At 36.3% G+C, this 15961-nt stretch overlaps 1 protein-coding gene across 2 annotated transcripts in view; it reads right to left on the reverse strand.

The window, feature by feature from the left end:
- The window catches only part of ASCC3 (activating signal cointegrator 1 complex subunit 3), a 402050-nt gene that overhangs the window by 88271 nt on the left and 297818 nt on the right, over positions 1–15961 (reverse strand). For both annotated transcript variants that reach the window (XM_053590400.1, XM_053590401.1), the window contains exons 35-36: positions 6618–6729; positions 6283–6417 (exon numbers count right to left, since the gene is read on the reverse strand). In XM_053590400.1, coding sequence (XP_053446375.1) covers positions 6283–6417; positions 6618–6729 — 247 coding nt within the window. The remainder of the gene's footprint in view (positions 1–6282; positions 6418–6617; positions 6730–15961) is intronic.

Below are 15961 nucleotides of genomic sequence, written 5' to 3' on the forward strand. Positions count from 1 at the left end.
TGAGAATAGTTCCAATTTAGTACTGAGTATATATGGTGTTTGGCTTTCCATTCTTGCAATATTTCACTTAGGAGAACAGTTTCCAATTCCATCTAGGTTGATTCCATCTTTTTTTATAGCCGAATAGTACTCCAAGGTATACACAGACCACAATCTTTGCATCCATGCCAGCATCTGTTGCTGTGGGACTTTTTGATATGAGCCATTCTCACTAGAGTTAGGTGATATCTCATTGTGGTTTTGATTTGCATTTCCCTGATGATTAGAAATGTTGAGCATTTTTTCACATGTTTGTTGACCATTTGAAAAGTTTCTGTCATGTTTTTTGCCCACTTTTTAATGAGGTTATTTCATTTTTTTTCTTAATGATTTGCTTGAGTTCTTTGTAGATTTTGGTTATTGGCTCATTATTTTTCCCATTCTGTAGGCTATTTACTATTAATTGTGTCCATGCTGTGCAGAAACTTTTTAATGTGATCAGGTGCCACTGGTTTATTTTTGTTGTTACTGTGATTGCCACTGAGGTCTTCATAAATTCTTTCCCTAGCCTGATATCTATAAGAGTTTTTCCAATATTTTCTTATAGAATTCTTATAGTTTCATGCCTTAGGTTTAAATCTTTTACCCATTGTGGATTAAATTTTGGGAGATGCAGATCCTACTTCTTTCACTTGTGGCTAGGGATTCTTTTCCCCAGTACATGTTTTTGTCTGCTTTATCAAAGATCAGATGGGAATATGAGGATGGTTTCACGTCTGGGTTCTCTGTTCTGGTGCACAGATCCATGTCTCTACTTCTGTGGCAGTACCATGCGGGTAACCATGTTTTGGTTACTATAGCCTTGTAGTAACCATGTTTTGGTTACTATAGCCTTGTAGTAACCATGTTTTGGTTACTATAGCCTTGTAGTATAGTAACTGTACTACAAAAGTCTAGTAAAGTGATGCCTCCCAATTTGTTCTTATTATGTAAGGTTGTGTTGCTATTCAGGGTCTTTTTTAGTTCCATTTGAAGTGAAGAACCGTTTCTCCTACATCCATGAAAAATGACACTGGTATTTTAATGGGGTTTGCACTGAATCCATAAATCACTTTGGATAGTATAGTTATTTAAACGATGTTGATTCTGGTGATCCTTCTGTCAACAACCTTTGTGATTTCTTTCTAAGTGCTTCATAATTCTCTCTATAGAGGTCTTTTACTTCCTTCATTACATATATTCCTAGGTATTTTATTTTCTTTGTTGCTACTATGAAAAGAATTGTAACTTTGATTTGATTCTCAGCTTGATTATTGTTGGTGTATATGAAGATACTGATTTGTGTACATAGATTTTGTAACCTGAGACTTTGCTGAATTTATTTATCATTTCCAGGAATCTTTTGGTTGAATCTTTGGGGTTTTCTAGACATAAGATCCTACTGTCAGCAAAAAGCAATTAATTTGATCTCCTTTTTCCTCATTTAGATCCCCCTGATTTCCTTCTCTTGCCTGTGTGCTCTGGTGAGGACTTGTAGCACGCTGTTGAATAAAAGCAGTGAAAATGGGCAATCCTGCCTGGTTCCAGTCTAAGCAAGAATGCTTTAAATTTTTCTCTGTTCAACATGATGCTGGCTGTAGGCTTGCTGTATGTATAGCTTTTATAATTTTGAGGTATACTGATTTTGTTGAGTGCTCTTACTATGAAAAGGTGCTGAATTTTGTCAAATGCTTTCTCTACATTGTTTGAAAGGATCATATGCTTTGTTTTGTTTTTGCATCTGTTTATATGGTGAATTATATTTATAGATTTGCATGTGTTGAATCATACTTGCACCTCTGGGATGAAGCCCACTTGGTTGTGGTGAAATTTTTTTTTTTTATGTGTAGCTGAATTTGGTTTGCTAAGATTTTGTTGAGAATTTTTGTATCTATATTCATATCCAGGAAATTAACGAAGTAAAAGCTGGTTATTTGAAAAGATAAACAAAATTAATGAGCCTCTTGCTAGATTAATTAGAAACAGAAAAGAAAATACTCTAAAACTCAATTAAAAATGAAAAAGGATAAGGGGCGGCGCCTGTGGCTCAAAGGGGTAGGATGCTGGCTCCATATGCTGGAGGTGGCGGGTTCAAATCCAGCCCCCGCCAGAAACTGCAGAAAAAAAAATAATGAAAAAGGATAAGTCACAACTGCTGTCACAGAAATACAAAACATTATTTTGAAATATCAAAAAAATTTCTATACTCATAAACTTGAAAATGTGGAGGAAATAGACAAATTCTTGGAAACACACCACTCCTCTAGGCTCAATCAGGAGGAAATAGATCACCCAAACAAACCAATATCAAGCACTGATATTGAAGCAGCAATAAAAATTCTTACAACTAAAGAAATTACCAGACCATATAGTTTTATACCTGAATTTACCAAACCTACAAAGAACTTGCACCTACTTCAGAAATTAATCTGTAATATTGAGAAGCCCAACTTGTTTCCAACTTGTTCAAAGAAGCCAATATTACTTTGATAGCAAACCCGGGAAAGGTCACAACTAAAAAAGAAAACTCTTAAAAATATTCTAATTCTGGGCGGCACTTGTGGCTCAGTGAGGAGGGCGCCGGCCCCATGTACCGAGGGTGGCGGGTTCAAACCCAGCGCTGGCCACACTGCAACAAAAAAAATAGCCGGGCGTTGTGGAGGGGGCCTGTAGTCCCAGCTGCTCGGGAGGCTGAGGCAAGAGAATCGCGTAAGCCCAAGAGTTAGAGGTTGCTGTGAGCCGTGTAACGCCACGGCACTCTACCCGAGGGCAGTACAGTGAGACTCTGTCTCTACAAAAAAAAAAAAAAAATTCTAATTATTATTTCAAAAATGTTGATAGTAATATACAAAATGGTTACACAAAGGGCAAGAATTCCTATTCATTAAAAACGAACAAACAAACAAAAAAAAACAACCCAACCAAATGGCTAAGGATGAGATTTGAAATACGTATCTTCTCTAAAGGAATGGTCTAAAACAGGTTATCAGTCCTCAGTTAGGCATTTATAAAAATAAGAGATCATCATTTAAAATTGTTTTGACATTAACTGAAAGGAAACAATAGGTTGGTGAAAGCGAATCAATGTTTAATATCCTTTTTATCAATCTATAATTACCATCTAGCTTATTCTCTTTATACCAACAATAATCACATTGCAACTTATTCAAAGGACCTAAAAGAAACATCTTAATGAACAAAAATACTGTCATTAATACCAACTCCCCCTAAAAATAAAATAAAAAACTTCATTTTCACACAAAATTTAAGTTCAGAAAATATTATAGAAAGTAAATTCGAAGTAATACTCAAAAATAGGCATTTTTCAGTTGTGGTCATATTAGGAATACTAAAATAATTCATAAATTCTAAAAATAAAGTTTAAAAATGACTTTAGGAACATTAATGTATCTTAGTAAAAGGAGACATTGGTAGTAACAGAGGTCATTAAATATGAAATGCCTGATTTCAAATGAAAAAATTAGCTCATTATATCTCAAATAAGAAGCAGTACAATTAATCAAAGTATGCACCTTTTGCTTAGGCTGAAGTGCAGTGGTATGATCACAGCTTACTGAAAGTTCAAACTCCTGGGCTCAAGTGAACCTCCCACCTTAGCCTTCCCAAGTAGATAGGACTACAGGCACATGCTACCACGCCCAGCTAATTTTTTTTTTTGTTGTTGTTGTTGTTTGTTTTTACAGCAATAGGTCTTGCTATGTTGCCCAGCCTGATCTTAAACTCCTTACCTCAGTCAATCCTCCCACCTCAGCCTTTCAAAGTGCTGAGATTACAGGAGCTGTGAGCCGCAATGCCTGGCCTTTTGGGGGGTGGATGGGGATGCAGAATGTAACTGGCATACGTAACTGGTTTTTCATGAACCTCTTTTACAAACAATGTATCTTAACACATATTACTTTATACCTCCCACCTCAGTACCTTCCACCTCATTGTGGACGGTGTCCTGAGAGAGAGTGTGTGTGTATGTGTGTGGGGGGCATGAGAGCCCATACTCAGGGGCTAGACTGCAAATCACTCACTAGCTGTACAACCATGGACAAGCTGGTCAATCTGTAAAATGATAATAATGATAGGATCTTATTAATATCAAATTAGTGGTTGTTGTGAGGATTAGAAATTATCAAGGTAAAGATCTCAGAATAGTGGCTGGTACATGAAAGCTGCTCAGAGGTGTTAGCTTTTATTATATGCATTCCCAAGGCAGAGAAATACTTTTAAATAGAAGATTAGGTAAATGTTATCAAGTTAGGTAAATATGCAAAAAATTATATTGTTAAATCTAACAGATAATAGTTTACAATGCATGCCCAAACTTACTCACTGTTATTTTACTGTCTGTGTTAACAGCCTTTCCCCTACAAAAACCCTGTTTTTATGAATCCTTGTCTAGGAGATTATATAAATCTCATCCTTAAGAATTAAAAAAAATTACATTTTATACTCTTTCCCCAGAAATAAAATAATTTTTTGATAGCTACCTCATATACTTTAATCCTCTGTTCTTTTTTTATAGAGAAAAAATAGAAAACTGATTAACACAGGATCTACCTAAATATTTTTCCATCTATCAATCAGTTCATTAACATATATAACTCATTAAAATGTACTTGGCCCTATGCTGAGCACAAAATCTACACACTAGTTTCTCAGAAGAAAAACTGAGAAACTGTAAACCTGTGAATGAGATATCAAAGCTTACTGAGAATGATAAAGCACTGGGAGAGGAAGGAAAAAAACTACAAGTGAATGACCATAGAATAGGTGAATTTACAAGAGAAGGATCTTCCAGGAAGAAGACCAATGGCTCTTAACATTTTAAAAGCACCAAAGGGGCGGCGCCTGTGGCTCAAGGAGTAGGGCGCTGGTCCCATATTCCGGAGGTGGTGGGTTCAAACCCAGTCCCAGCCAAAAAAAAACAAAAACAAAAAAACCAAAAAACAAACAAACAAACAAAAAGCACCAAAGTATCTGAGGGATAAGATAACAATCGGGATATATGTATATCCTGACTAGTGAGTCAACAAAGTGTTGTGGTAAATTGTATACTTACAAATCAATAAAGCAGAATTTAAAAAGCCAGAAAGATATAATACTTAGAAAGGTGAAGATATTTCTAATAGTAATTTCAATTTGATATTAAATTTAATTCTCAGCTTCCTGGCAAGAAAAGGTGAAATAAAAACAGGATAGTTTTTTTTTTTTCCTTACAAGTGACACATCTATTGTTTTTGTTAAGAGTGTATGTGGGAGTGGGGGATAAACAGCTCTCATGCCATTAATTCTAAGAGAACTTAATCATTTGGATGCTTATATAAAAAAAAAAAACCCTTTAGTAACATCAGGGTAAGTATTCAACAAGAACCAAACAAAAGCAACAATAACAAAAGCTTTTGATCATAATTCGAAGAGGTTATGTATGTTTGGGCAGGGTGATCACCTGGCTTGTTCAGGACAGCCCAATGTATGCCCACCATCCTGGCCTAAGTATTAATAGTGATTAATAGTATGCCATCTTCACAGCTCAACTTACAATCGCCAAGACATTGAATCCACCCAAGTGCCCATCAACACACACATGGATTACTAAACTGTGATATATATACATGCACCATGGAATATTCTTTAGCCATAAAATAAGATGGAGATTTTACATTTTTTATATTAACTTGGATGGAGGTGGAGAACATACTCCTTAGTAAAATATCATAAGAACGGAAAAGCAAGTAGTCAATGCACTCAATACCGAGATGAAGCCAGCAGACAAACAAATACATACCCACACGAGAAAAACACAATTAAACTGAAGTTGGAAGACGGCATGGAAGAGAAGTGAGGAGGGAAGGGGCTTGGGGTGTTCTCACCTAATGGGGCACCATGTAAGGGTACCTGGTACACCTCTTGGTGAGGGGGACAACTACAACAGGGAATTTACCTAACAAATGCAAATAATGTAACCTAATTGTTAGTACCCTCATATTAACCTGAAATAAAAAAAAAAAATAGTGCCCCATCTCATTCTCAGAAGGATCCAAATTTGTCACCTTATCTATGGGGAACTTAGTCCAGCTAGGTTGCTTTATAGTGACTTTGTTTGAAAGATGGAAAAACTTCACAAAAAATTTTTGTTAAATTTCAAGAACTGGATGGCAAACATTAAAGACTTAAATTAAAAGACTAGGTAGGAAATATACAAAAGATAGTCTCCTTACATTCAAAACAATGCAATAACATCATAAAACTCACACTCAGAACTGAAAGCAGTTCTTCAGTGCCGCATTCAGGTTTCAAACGGTCCTTGAACATTTTGACTGTTTGGTGCTTCAAGTAGTAATAGGAGGCAATTCGGCCATATGTTAGAGTTTCGATGCTCCGATTATCCTGTTTCAAAGAAAGAGAAAATGACATAAATAAAAAGTACAAAGGAAATGGATATACAATTAATTTATTAAAATTAAAAATTTAAACCATACGATGCTACTGAAACAATTTGGTTAAAAATTTTATTATTAGCAGCAAAAGCCCTACTGTTACAAAGCTGGGCAATCTTTTCCATTAGAATGTGTATGATGAAGTCATACCTCTCCAATTTCAATACAGTAGGAAAGTTCCAATTCAATCAGGGACTTCTCAATCAGATGGGACAGAAACTTGTTCACAGAATCATGGCTTACATCACCCAAATTGTAGTAGCTAGAAAACAAGCAAGGTTATTGTTCAAAGATATATTCTATCAAAATGATTCTCTCTCTCTCTCATACACACACACACACACACACACACACACACACCACACACACGTTTACATAATCCCTTTTTTTATTATAAAACCTATCCTTAGTAACTTCACAAAACTCACAGAGCTATAGGGTGGTAGATGAGTTCTTTTAGGAAATTTAGTCCATTATTGTTCCTCTGTGCTTAAGAATAAATGTCATCCTAATGACTGGAAGGGAAACCACCAAGCTAAAAATAAAGCATTCTAAACGAGCTGAAAACACACAGGTCCAGCTCCTTACATTTCCCAAGTAAAAAGCCTAAGGAAATGCAATTCACCTGAATTCTCCTCCTGGAACTCTGAGAGGTTCTTGTCAAATGCTATGTTCACTAGGAATCTGTGCCTGGGATTAGATCCAAAGGGTGAGGAGTGGCACCCACACTCATGGCAGTTTTCTTAATTCCTACCAGGTGAACCCTGCATGCTAGTCAGCATGGAGAATTTACAGCTCTTAACCTCTTTTTCCCATGCTAATCAAAGAAGGGGAGTGGAAAGTGGTCTTAGGGAACAGGTTCTCATCACCAAAACCTCACCAGGAAAGTTTCACACCTGCACAGCACTAGGAAGGGAGTATTGGTCTCTGGGAAAATGAGGCCAACAATCTCAAGTGGGAGGGGCCTGAGAGTGATGGAGAATACTGTCGAGATGATGATTTTTGTGATTTTTTTCCGCCAAAAGGGAAATACATGGGGTCAATAAATTACAAAAGTCATTTAAAATTACACAAATAAGACTTAAGTCGTGTCAAGGTATATTTTCATTAGAGAGAAAAGTTAGTGCAAATGGATAGGTACACCCAAATATTAGCGTTTTCACTGAACACAGATTAAGAACAGACTACTGGAATTTATTTGGGAAAACGACTTTTCACTAAAAAGCAATAGTTTATTTTGATTCTTGTCTGTATAGAAATTATTGATTTTCTTGGAAAAATTTTCATAGACCAAAATAAAGCAATATTTATCAATAAAGAGATAAGTACTGAACCCAATACTGCCATTATTTTAAATAAAATGCTTACATTTATATCCAACAGGGCATATATATAGAAGAGGAAACCATAATTATTAACCATTAGAAAATATTTTATTTATTCTGGAAAATGACTAAGCAGGAGTATTTAATTAGAATAATGTCTTCTACTTTAGAGGTGAAAATAAAAACTCTGGACATTCAAAGCCCCCTAAAAGAGACAAATATCCAAAGACACTCCAAATTATTAAAAATATTTTTCTTTTTCATTGTTTTCCAAGAAATGAAACTCATAAATCAAAACTCATAAATCAAAATGAAACTCATAAATCAAAATGTTCTGAGATATAAGAGCTTACTCCATGTTTCACATCCCTCGGCTTGCTAAGCCAATGAATTTTCTAATACTATTTTCATCTCTCTGGATCAATACATGGTTGAGGAAGTTCTCTCTAAATTGAAAACACTAGTAAAAAAGGTACTACTTGTAGAGTAGTACCATTTGTAGCGCAACAAACTATTTGTTTTTATTTTTCAGTTTTTTACTAATTCTGTCTTGATCATGGAACAAAATATTCATGCAATTAAAAGTATACAAAGAAGAAATTTTTAAGTACAAAAACTAAAAATTCCATTTTACAGTATAATTTTATTACATCATTTGAAAACAACTCATGCTGCTACTAATTACCACAAGCCATTATCCTCTAAATATAACTGGAATGTCAAATTTATCATTTTATGTTTTAATAAATAAATTTGCCACACTTACAAGTGATATTTAAAAACGAATACTGATAAAAAACGTTCCCCTAAGAATTATAGATTAGTTTTAATATTTAATTTACTTCTCTCACTGCATTTACAAGATATATTTCAATGGGCTAATATCTCTTCTAAAGTTTGTTTATTTAAGTCCACTGGGACTTTTTTTAGACTAATTTGTGGCTTTCATCCAGATAAAATATAGTCAGAGTAAATAAACCTTTAAAATAAGTTGCCAAATAGCAAAAAAAAATCATCTAAAATCATGTTTCTGGGATTATAGCAAATTATTTAATAACTTTGATAAAATGCTTGCTAAAAATTAATACCTTTTGGCAAAAACCATAAAAACTTTCATTGTGATTTATTCTTAATGTAGTTTTTTCAGATGTTTTTGCTAAAATTTTTATTGACTTGCATAAGAGAAGAAATATAAAATTCAATTCCAGTAACTGAATTTCACTGCTTTTCACCAAATATTATTCTGTGCTAATTTGAACTAAAGTTCTAAGGTCACTTAAAATACTGTCAAATTACTATAAAAGTAATATATAAATAATAGTATAAATTACTATAAAAGTAATATATTGTTATATCTCATTTAGATATAATTAGATATAAAATAAGAAAAGCAGATGGAATTATTTTTAGGTCATAAAAAATTTTGAAATTAATATATTCTGACATTTTTTTTCTGTGAATAAAGAAAGAATGGACTTCAGATATACATAACTTGTATTAGTAGCATGATATAGCCTTCACTTTTGCAAGGGAACTTTTCAGTGACTTCATAATTTCTAGTTTGAACAACTGTAAGCATTTAGCTTTTAACATTACTTATCATTCATTTCAGCAATTATTTAACCAACTTGAGAAGCGTGCAACAGCTAAGAGGTCTGTTTTCATATTGTACTCTCCACAGTACAAAATTTATAATTTACCAGTTATTTAACAGAAATATTATACAAGTGTTTAATTATGGATAAAGGATAAAATGTAGTTTCCTGCTCACTGCATTGAATCATCAAGTTATTATCTTCTCCTTTCCATAAACAGGCAGCCTACCTTTTTTGTCAGCATGCTATTTCATTTATTTCACAGAGAAACCCAGTTTCACAGTAATTGACTTGTCAGAAGCTCTAATTTATGAGACTGAGCTCTGTAAGATTTCTCTATATTGGACTCAACCTGCACACAAGCAGGGTTGAATATTTACAATGCTGTTAACAGGTGCTGAGTTGTTTAATGATTCTAATAGCCAGAAGCGTACTGAGAAAGCCAGCGGGATCACAATTACAGGCTGTTTGAACACAACAATTACTAGTCCCCTGAGAGGTGTGAAAGTCAAAGGCAGTTTGATACTGACAGCATCTAGCACATGGGGTAGACAAGCTAACTACTATTAGCAGTCCACTGGGAAAGAGTCAAAACAAACCTCTCCCTATCATAAAAATGTACAAAGTTCATAAAATTTAAACAATCAAAAAGTAAAGCAACTTTTCAAAAATTATCTTTAAAAGATCAAAGGACAGACAAGAATACTACACAAAAAACCTCAAGTTCTCTCTTCCTAACCTTAATGTTGATGAAATTTCACCAGCTGAGAATGAAAGAGATTTTATAGAAATGTAAAACACAGACTAAGTTACATCAAACCATTTGGATTTAATGTGAATAGTGGCAGCCATTTCCTGTTTGGTTTATGTAAACCTGGCCAGATATCTTTCTGGGAAATTTTTCATCAGTATTGAAACACTGCTGCTATAACTGTCAGTAGTGGGAAGTCATTTGTTACAGCACCATGTTTTTTTATGTTCAGATTATGCAGCAGTAATAATGACACAAATAATGGAAGTGGTTTCAGGGACAGCTGAAACTACTGCAACATTTTTGCTCCAGAAATATTTAAAAGCTTTCTCAGGGGAAAAACGGAATAAAACTGAACATACAAATTGAATCCAGAACTCAATTTGGAATATATTAAATTTTATGAAAGCAGTACATGTGTTTATATACATTTGAACAAGCTTATGTAGGTATATATATGTCTACATACATATTTATATGTAATTATTTATTGCTATGTGGATATATATTATTAATATTTTAATACAAAGGAATATAAGTAGATAAATAGTGACCCACTCAGCAACAGTGGTTGAAATCTTTGTCCATGTAACCTTTAATTTTGGTGTGGTACAGTGGGGGCTTTATAGTAGTATGATTAACTGACAGGAGTTAGAGAATCAGGCCATATTTATTTAGCTACATGTGACTATTTTAATAAAGGTCTTTCTTTTTAATTGTTAATAAACCTCAGTCACTTTGTTAAACATACATGCGGGCAGATAAGAACACATATACACCCTTCGTGCCCAAGAACAGTCAAATCTCAATTTATATCACTAGATGATAATATTAAGGAAAAATCAAAACTAAGCATAATACAAGTCCTTCATCAGAGGCATGATTTTTAGCCTTTTGAAAACTTTTATTGCATATGAAAATAAGATAAATTTACCAATTTTCTGAATTCCTGTGACTGTCTTTGCTTCTAGTTTTGGTGAAATCAATGTGTTGAAGAGATGTATGCTCTCTCATATTCACTGAAGCATTACTCACAATAGCCAAGGTATGAAATAACTAAGTGTCCATCAATAAATGGAATTTTAAAAATGTGGTATGTAAACTCAATGTAATACTATTTAACCTTACCAAAGGAGGAAATTCTGCGTTTGCAGCAACATGGATGAAACTAGAGAACATTATATTATGTGAAATAAGATAGGTAGAGAAGGACAAATATTGTATAATCTCACTTATATGTGGAATCTAAATAAGTGAAATTCATTAAAGTAGAGAGTAGAATGTTGGCTACTGGAGGCTTGGATATTGGGGAGCTGGTGTGGGAAAGGGGATATGTTGGTCAAAGGGTACAAAGTTTTAATTAGGACAAATAAGTTCTGGTGATCTATTACACACCAAGGTGACTATAGTTATGAATGTTTTGCGTATTTCAAAACTACTAAAAGTGGGGGGAGAAGCAAGATGGCAGAGTAGAAACATCTCCCTATGAGCCACTTGCAGCAAGGCAGGGGAAAGAAAACTCTGGCTGGGGGAACCTACCCAGGAACATCACTCCTGGGACACAGTGAAGCAGTGGGGGACTGTGGGAGCCAATGAGGAGATCTGGAGCTAAGGAAAAGCAGCACAGAAAGTGAGTGCTTGGGGGATGCATTGGGATCAGTAGGCCAGACCACCCAGAGGACTGGGAACAGGAAAGGGCTCTCTTGAAGTTATTTTGATTTTGAGCAGCTTTGGAGAGCTTAATGAGTGGATGTACTCAAACAGTGTCCAAGAGCTGGGATTGAATAACAAGTGGGGTGGATCTCCATCAGCTTAGATGCTGGCTGGGTGCTGCCATAGGGGAAGGACATTTGGGAGAAATAGTCTGCAGGGTCCTAGTGCACAGCTTGTTCTGGTACCTGCTGGGCTTGAGCAGGTCCTGGGAATTGCTGTCAGGGGTACTATATGATGTGCCTCCTGAGAAATCTGATGAGAGCTTTAAGACCTCAATCCCACAGGGACTGAATGCTGATGAAGCAACCAGGCCCTGATTGAGGTCAACTAACACAGGAAGACAGGACTTGATCTACTCCTCTGGAACTAGAGTGGCTTCTGGCCCTAATTTTTCACAGCAAAACAGCATATGTTCTCTGGCTCCTAAGCCACAGGACCACTTGGCATCCAGGCAGTATATCTCGATATATAATATCAAGGGGGGGGAGATATTATATCTATATATACATATAGATATCTATATAACATCTATATATATGTGTATGTGTTTGGGATTTCTTTTCTGCTGTTTGGTTGTATTTTTATTTTTTCATTTTTACTTTCTTCAATACCAAGAGATCCTGCATTTTTGTTACGAGTCTTCAGCCCCTTTTATTCCTTCTTTCTTTTTATTTCTCTCCTTTTTCTCTCTCGGCAAAGATTTTTTTACTTTTCTCATCATTCCCAAATAAATTTCTTATACAACAACTATTTTTATTTTTTCATTTTTGCTTTCTTCAATATCAAGAGATCCTGCATTTTTGTTATGAGTTTTCAGTCCCTTTTATTCCTTCTTTCTATTTCTCTCCTTTTTCTCTCTCTTGGCAAAGATTTTTCTACTTTTCTTATCATTCCCAAATAAATTTCTTATACAACAACTAAGTTATTGTCCCTATTTTTTTTTTTATCTTATATAATTGCATCTTTAATTTTATCTATTTTTATTTTTTTTTTACTCTGAGGGCTGGGAGGTTACGGCATTGGTCTGGCTCTTGGATCATGGCATTGGTCTGGCTCAAGGAGCAGGGAATCACAAGCTCATGGTCTAGGATGTTCTCCTACTTTTGGCCTTTGGAAAGACAGTAATGTCTTGTTTAAGTAGTTTAAAGGTGGCAGTCTCCACTGTGACATATTGCTGAATTTTAATTTTTTTTTATTTCTATATTTGGTGGAGGTAGGGTCTTGCTTTTTTTTTTTGCCCTGGAAGGTAAGGAGCTCCTGACTTTGAGGGACTGGCCCAACCTGGCCTCTTAAGTCCCAGAGTTGTAGGTGTGGCCATAGCATCCCGTTGAACAACACTTTCACCAGTCACCTTCCTTTTCTTCTTTCACCCCTTCTTCTTCTTTTTTTTTTTTTGGCCCCTTTTCTCTTCTTTCTTCCTTTTTTCTCTTTGCCTTTATCTTCCTTTTGGCTTTATACCAAAAGGTCACTTTAATACCTAAGCTCTGAGATAAGGTAATTTAAAGTGAATGAGGCAGTGAGAAAGAAAAAGGAAGGGAAGGAAGTGAGCAAGAAAGCATACAAGAGAAACAACCAACAGAAAAATTCTGGCAACATGAAAAATAAAACTCAGCACCCCTCCCGCCCCCTCCCCCCCCCCCCCCCCCCCGCCAACAAAGGACCATGAGGCAGCTACTGCAAAGGATTCTACCTATAAAGAAGTAATGGGAATGACAAAAAGGGAATTTAATTTATAGATGGAAAATCCAATAAAGGGAATTAATGAAAAATTGAAAAAAACAAAACCAAAAAATGGATGAAAGATATGAGGCATATAGAAAGGATATGGTGGGGGAGCAAGATGGCAGCCGAGTAACAGCTTCCTTGCATCTGGGCACCGTGAGTCTGGGGATATAGGACTCCAGGCATCTCTGGCTGGTGGGATCTGCCTATCATCACCCCTGAGAGGATACAGGGAGTCAGCAACAGACTTCTGGACCCCAAGAGGAGGACTAAAACAGTGGAAAACCGGCAAGTGGTCGCGTGTGTTCAATCCGCCTAAACCCGCCCGCAACTGTAAGTTCAGTAGCAGCGAGACTGCAAACCAGAAAGGCCTTACCTGTGAACTGTTTTGGTGTCTTTGGACTTGGCACTCAGCTGAACTGCCTTGGGAAGAGCCTGAGCGGGAGTGCGGAGAACTTTGGCCTTTGTCTAGGGCCCCAGTCTGAGCCGCTGAGCCAGACGGAGCTAATAGAGTTTGGCTCTGGGTCACAGGCAGACATTGTGAGCGATCTGCCCTGGCAAGCTCCGCCCACAGGGTCGCAGAGCTGGAATTGGGTGGGAGCTGGTAACCCAGCGACCAAGTAGCCTAAGGGCGGGGTCTGAGCCGCCTTGCAGCCCTAACCCTCCGGGGCAGAGGGAGACCAGTTTTGACACACAGGGTAAGTGGATGGCCACTTCAGCAGTGATCCAGCAACAAGCACTTCCCTGAGAAAGCTTCTGCTCAGTAAGTGAACAAGTTCAAAGTGCCTTTTAAGTGGGCTGAAGAGAGATTTAGGGTGTCTACCTGCTGGGGTTCGAGAAACTAGCAGCCTCCAGTCGTATCAGAACTGTGATTAACATCTCATACCCCAGAAGACCACGTGTTGCCCAGACAATATTCAATTCCATATACATACTGCTTTGTTTTTGGTTGCGTGTGTGTTTTTTTTTGTTTGTTTGTTTGGTTTTTTTTTTGGTTTGGTTGTTTTTTTTGTTTATTTTGATGTTCTAGATTGTTGTTTTGTTTTTTAAGTTCAACCTTTTCCATACACATCCTTTTTCTTTCTCAATTTTTCTAGTTTAATTATAATTTCCCATTGCTGCCTATTTCAATAATCAGAACTTCATTTTTGTTAGTGTTTCTACCACTATTATTTGGTTTTTCCAGCCAATTTTATCCCGTAAAGTTTTCTGTTTGCTTGTTTTGGTTTGATTTATAGCATTTTTGTCTTTCCTCTCTACTTGGTGGAGGTGGGGTACTGTGTCTGATCAGGTTAGCAAAGAGCTGCTGACCTCAAGGGAACCACCCCACTGGGCACCCCCAGAAGGTGTTTTTTTTTTTTAAGGTTGTATCAAAGTACCCTACTGTACACCTATATTGCTCTGTCTCCCTCTTTCTGTGCCTCTCTTCTTTTTGTCAATATTCCTTTCACCCAACCACTCTCCTTTCTCTATTTTTCTTTTTTTTCATTTTTTTTTTTTTTCTTATCACTTGGTCCTCATTTCTTTCATTGCTTTTTTGCTCTTAAACCTTCTCACCCTTCTGGTCCTGTAACCCTTAGTCCACAGGCACAAGAACTTAAAGAGCAAGAGGAATTGAAAGGAAAATTAGGGCAAGTAAACAGATAAAAGAAATCACCCATGAGGAAGAATCAGCAGAAAACTCCAGGCAACATGAAGAACCAGTCCAGAACTACCCCGCCAAGGGACCATGAGGTAGCTACTGCAGAGGATTCCACCTATACAGAAATGTTAGGAATGACAGAAAGGGAATTTAGAATACACATGTTGAAAACAATGAAGGAAATGATGGAAACAATGAAGGAAACTGTTAATAAAGTGGAAAATAACCAAAAGGAAATTCAAAAACAGAATCAAATCAGAGATGAACGATATGAAGAATATAAAAAGGATATAGCAGAGCTGAAGGAAATGAAACAGTCAATCAGGGAACTTAAAGATGCAATGGAAAGTATCAGCAACAGGTTAGACCATGCAGAAGAAAGAATTTCAGAGGTAGAAGACAAAGTTTTTGAGATAACTCAGATAGTAAAAGAGGCAGAAAAGAAGAGAGAGAAAGCAGAACGTTCACTGTCAGAATTATGGGACTTTATGAAGCGTTCCAACATACGAGTTATAGGAATTCCAGAAGGGGAAGAAGAATGCCCCAGAGGAATGGAAGCCATACTAGAGAATATTATAAAAGAAAATTTCCCAAATATCACCAAAGATTCTGACACACTGCTTTCAGAGGGATATCGGACCCCAGGTCGCCTCAACTCTAACTGAGCTTCTCCAAGACACATTGTGATGAACCTGTCCAAAGTCAAGACAAAAGAAAAGATTCTGCAAGCTGCCAGGAGTAAGCGC

This window comes from Nycticebus coucang, chromosome 5 (assembly GCF_027406575.1).
Source record: "Nycticebus coucang isolate mNycCou1 chromosome 5, mNycCou1.pri, whole genome shotgun sequence".
In the NCBI taxonomy this organism is placed as follows: Eukaryota; Metazoa; Chordata; class Mammalia; order Primates; family Lorisidae; genus Nycticebus; species Nycticebus coucang.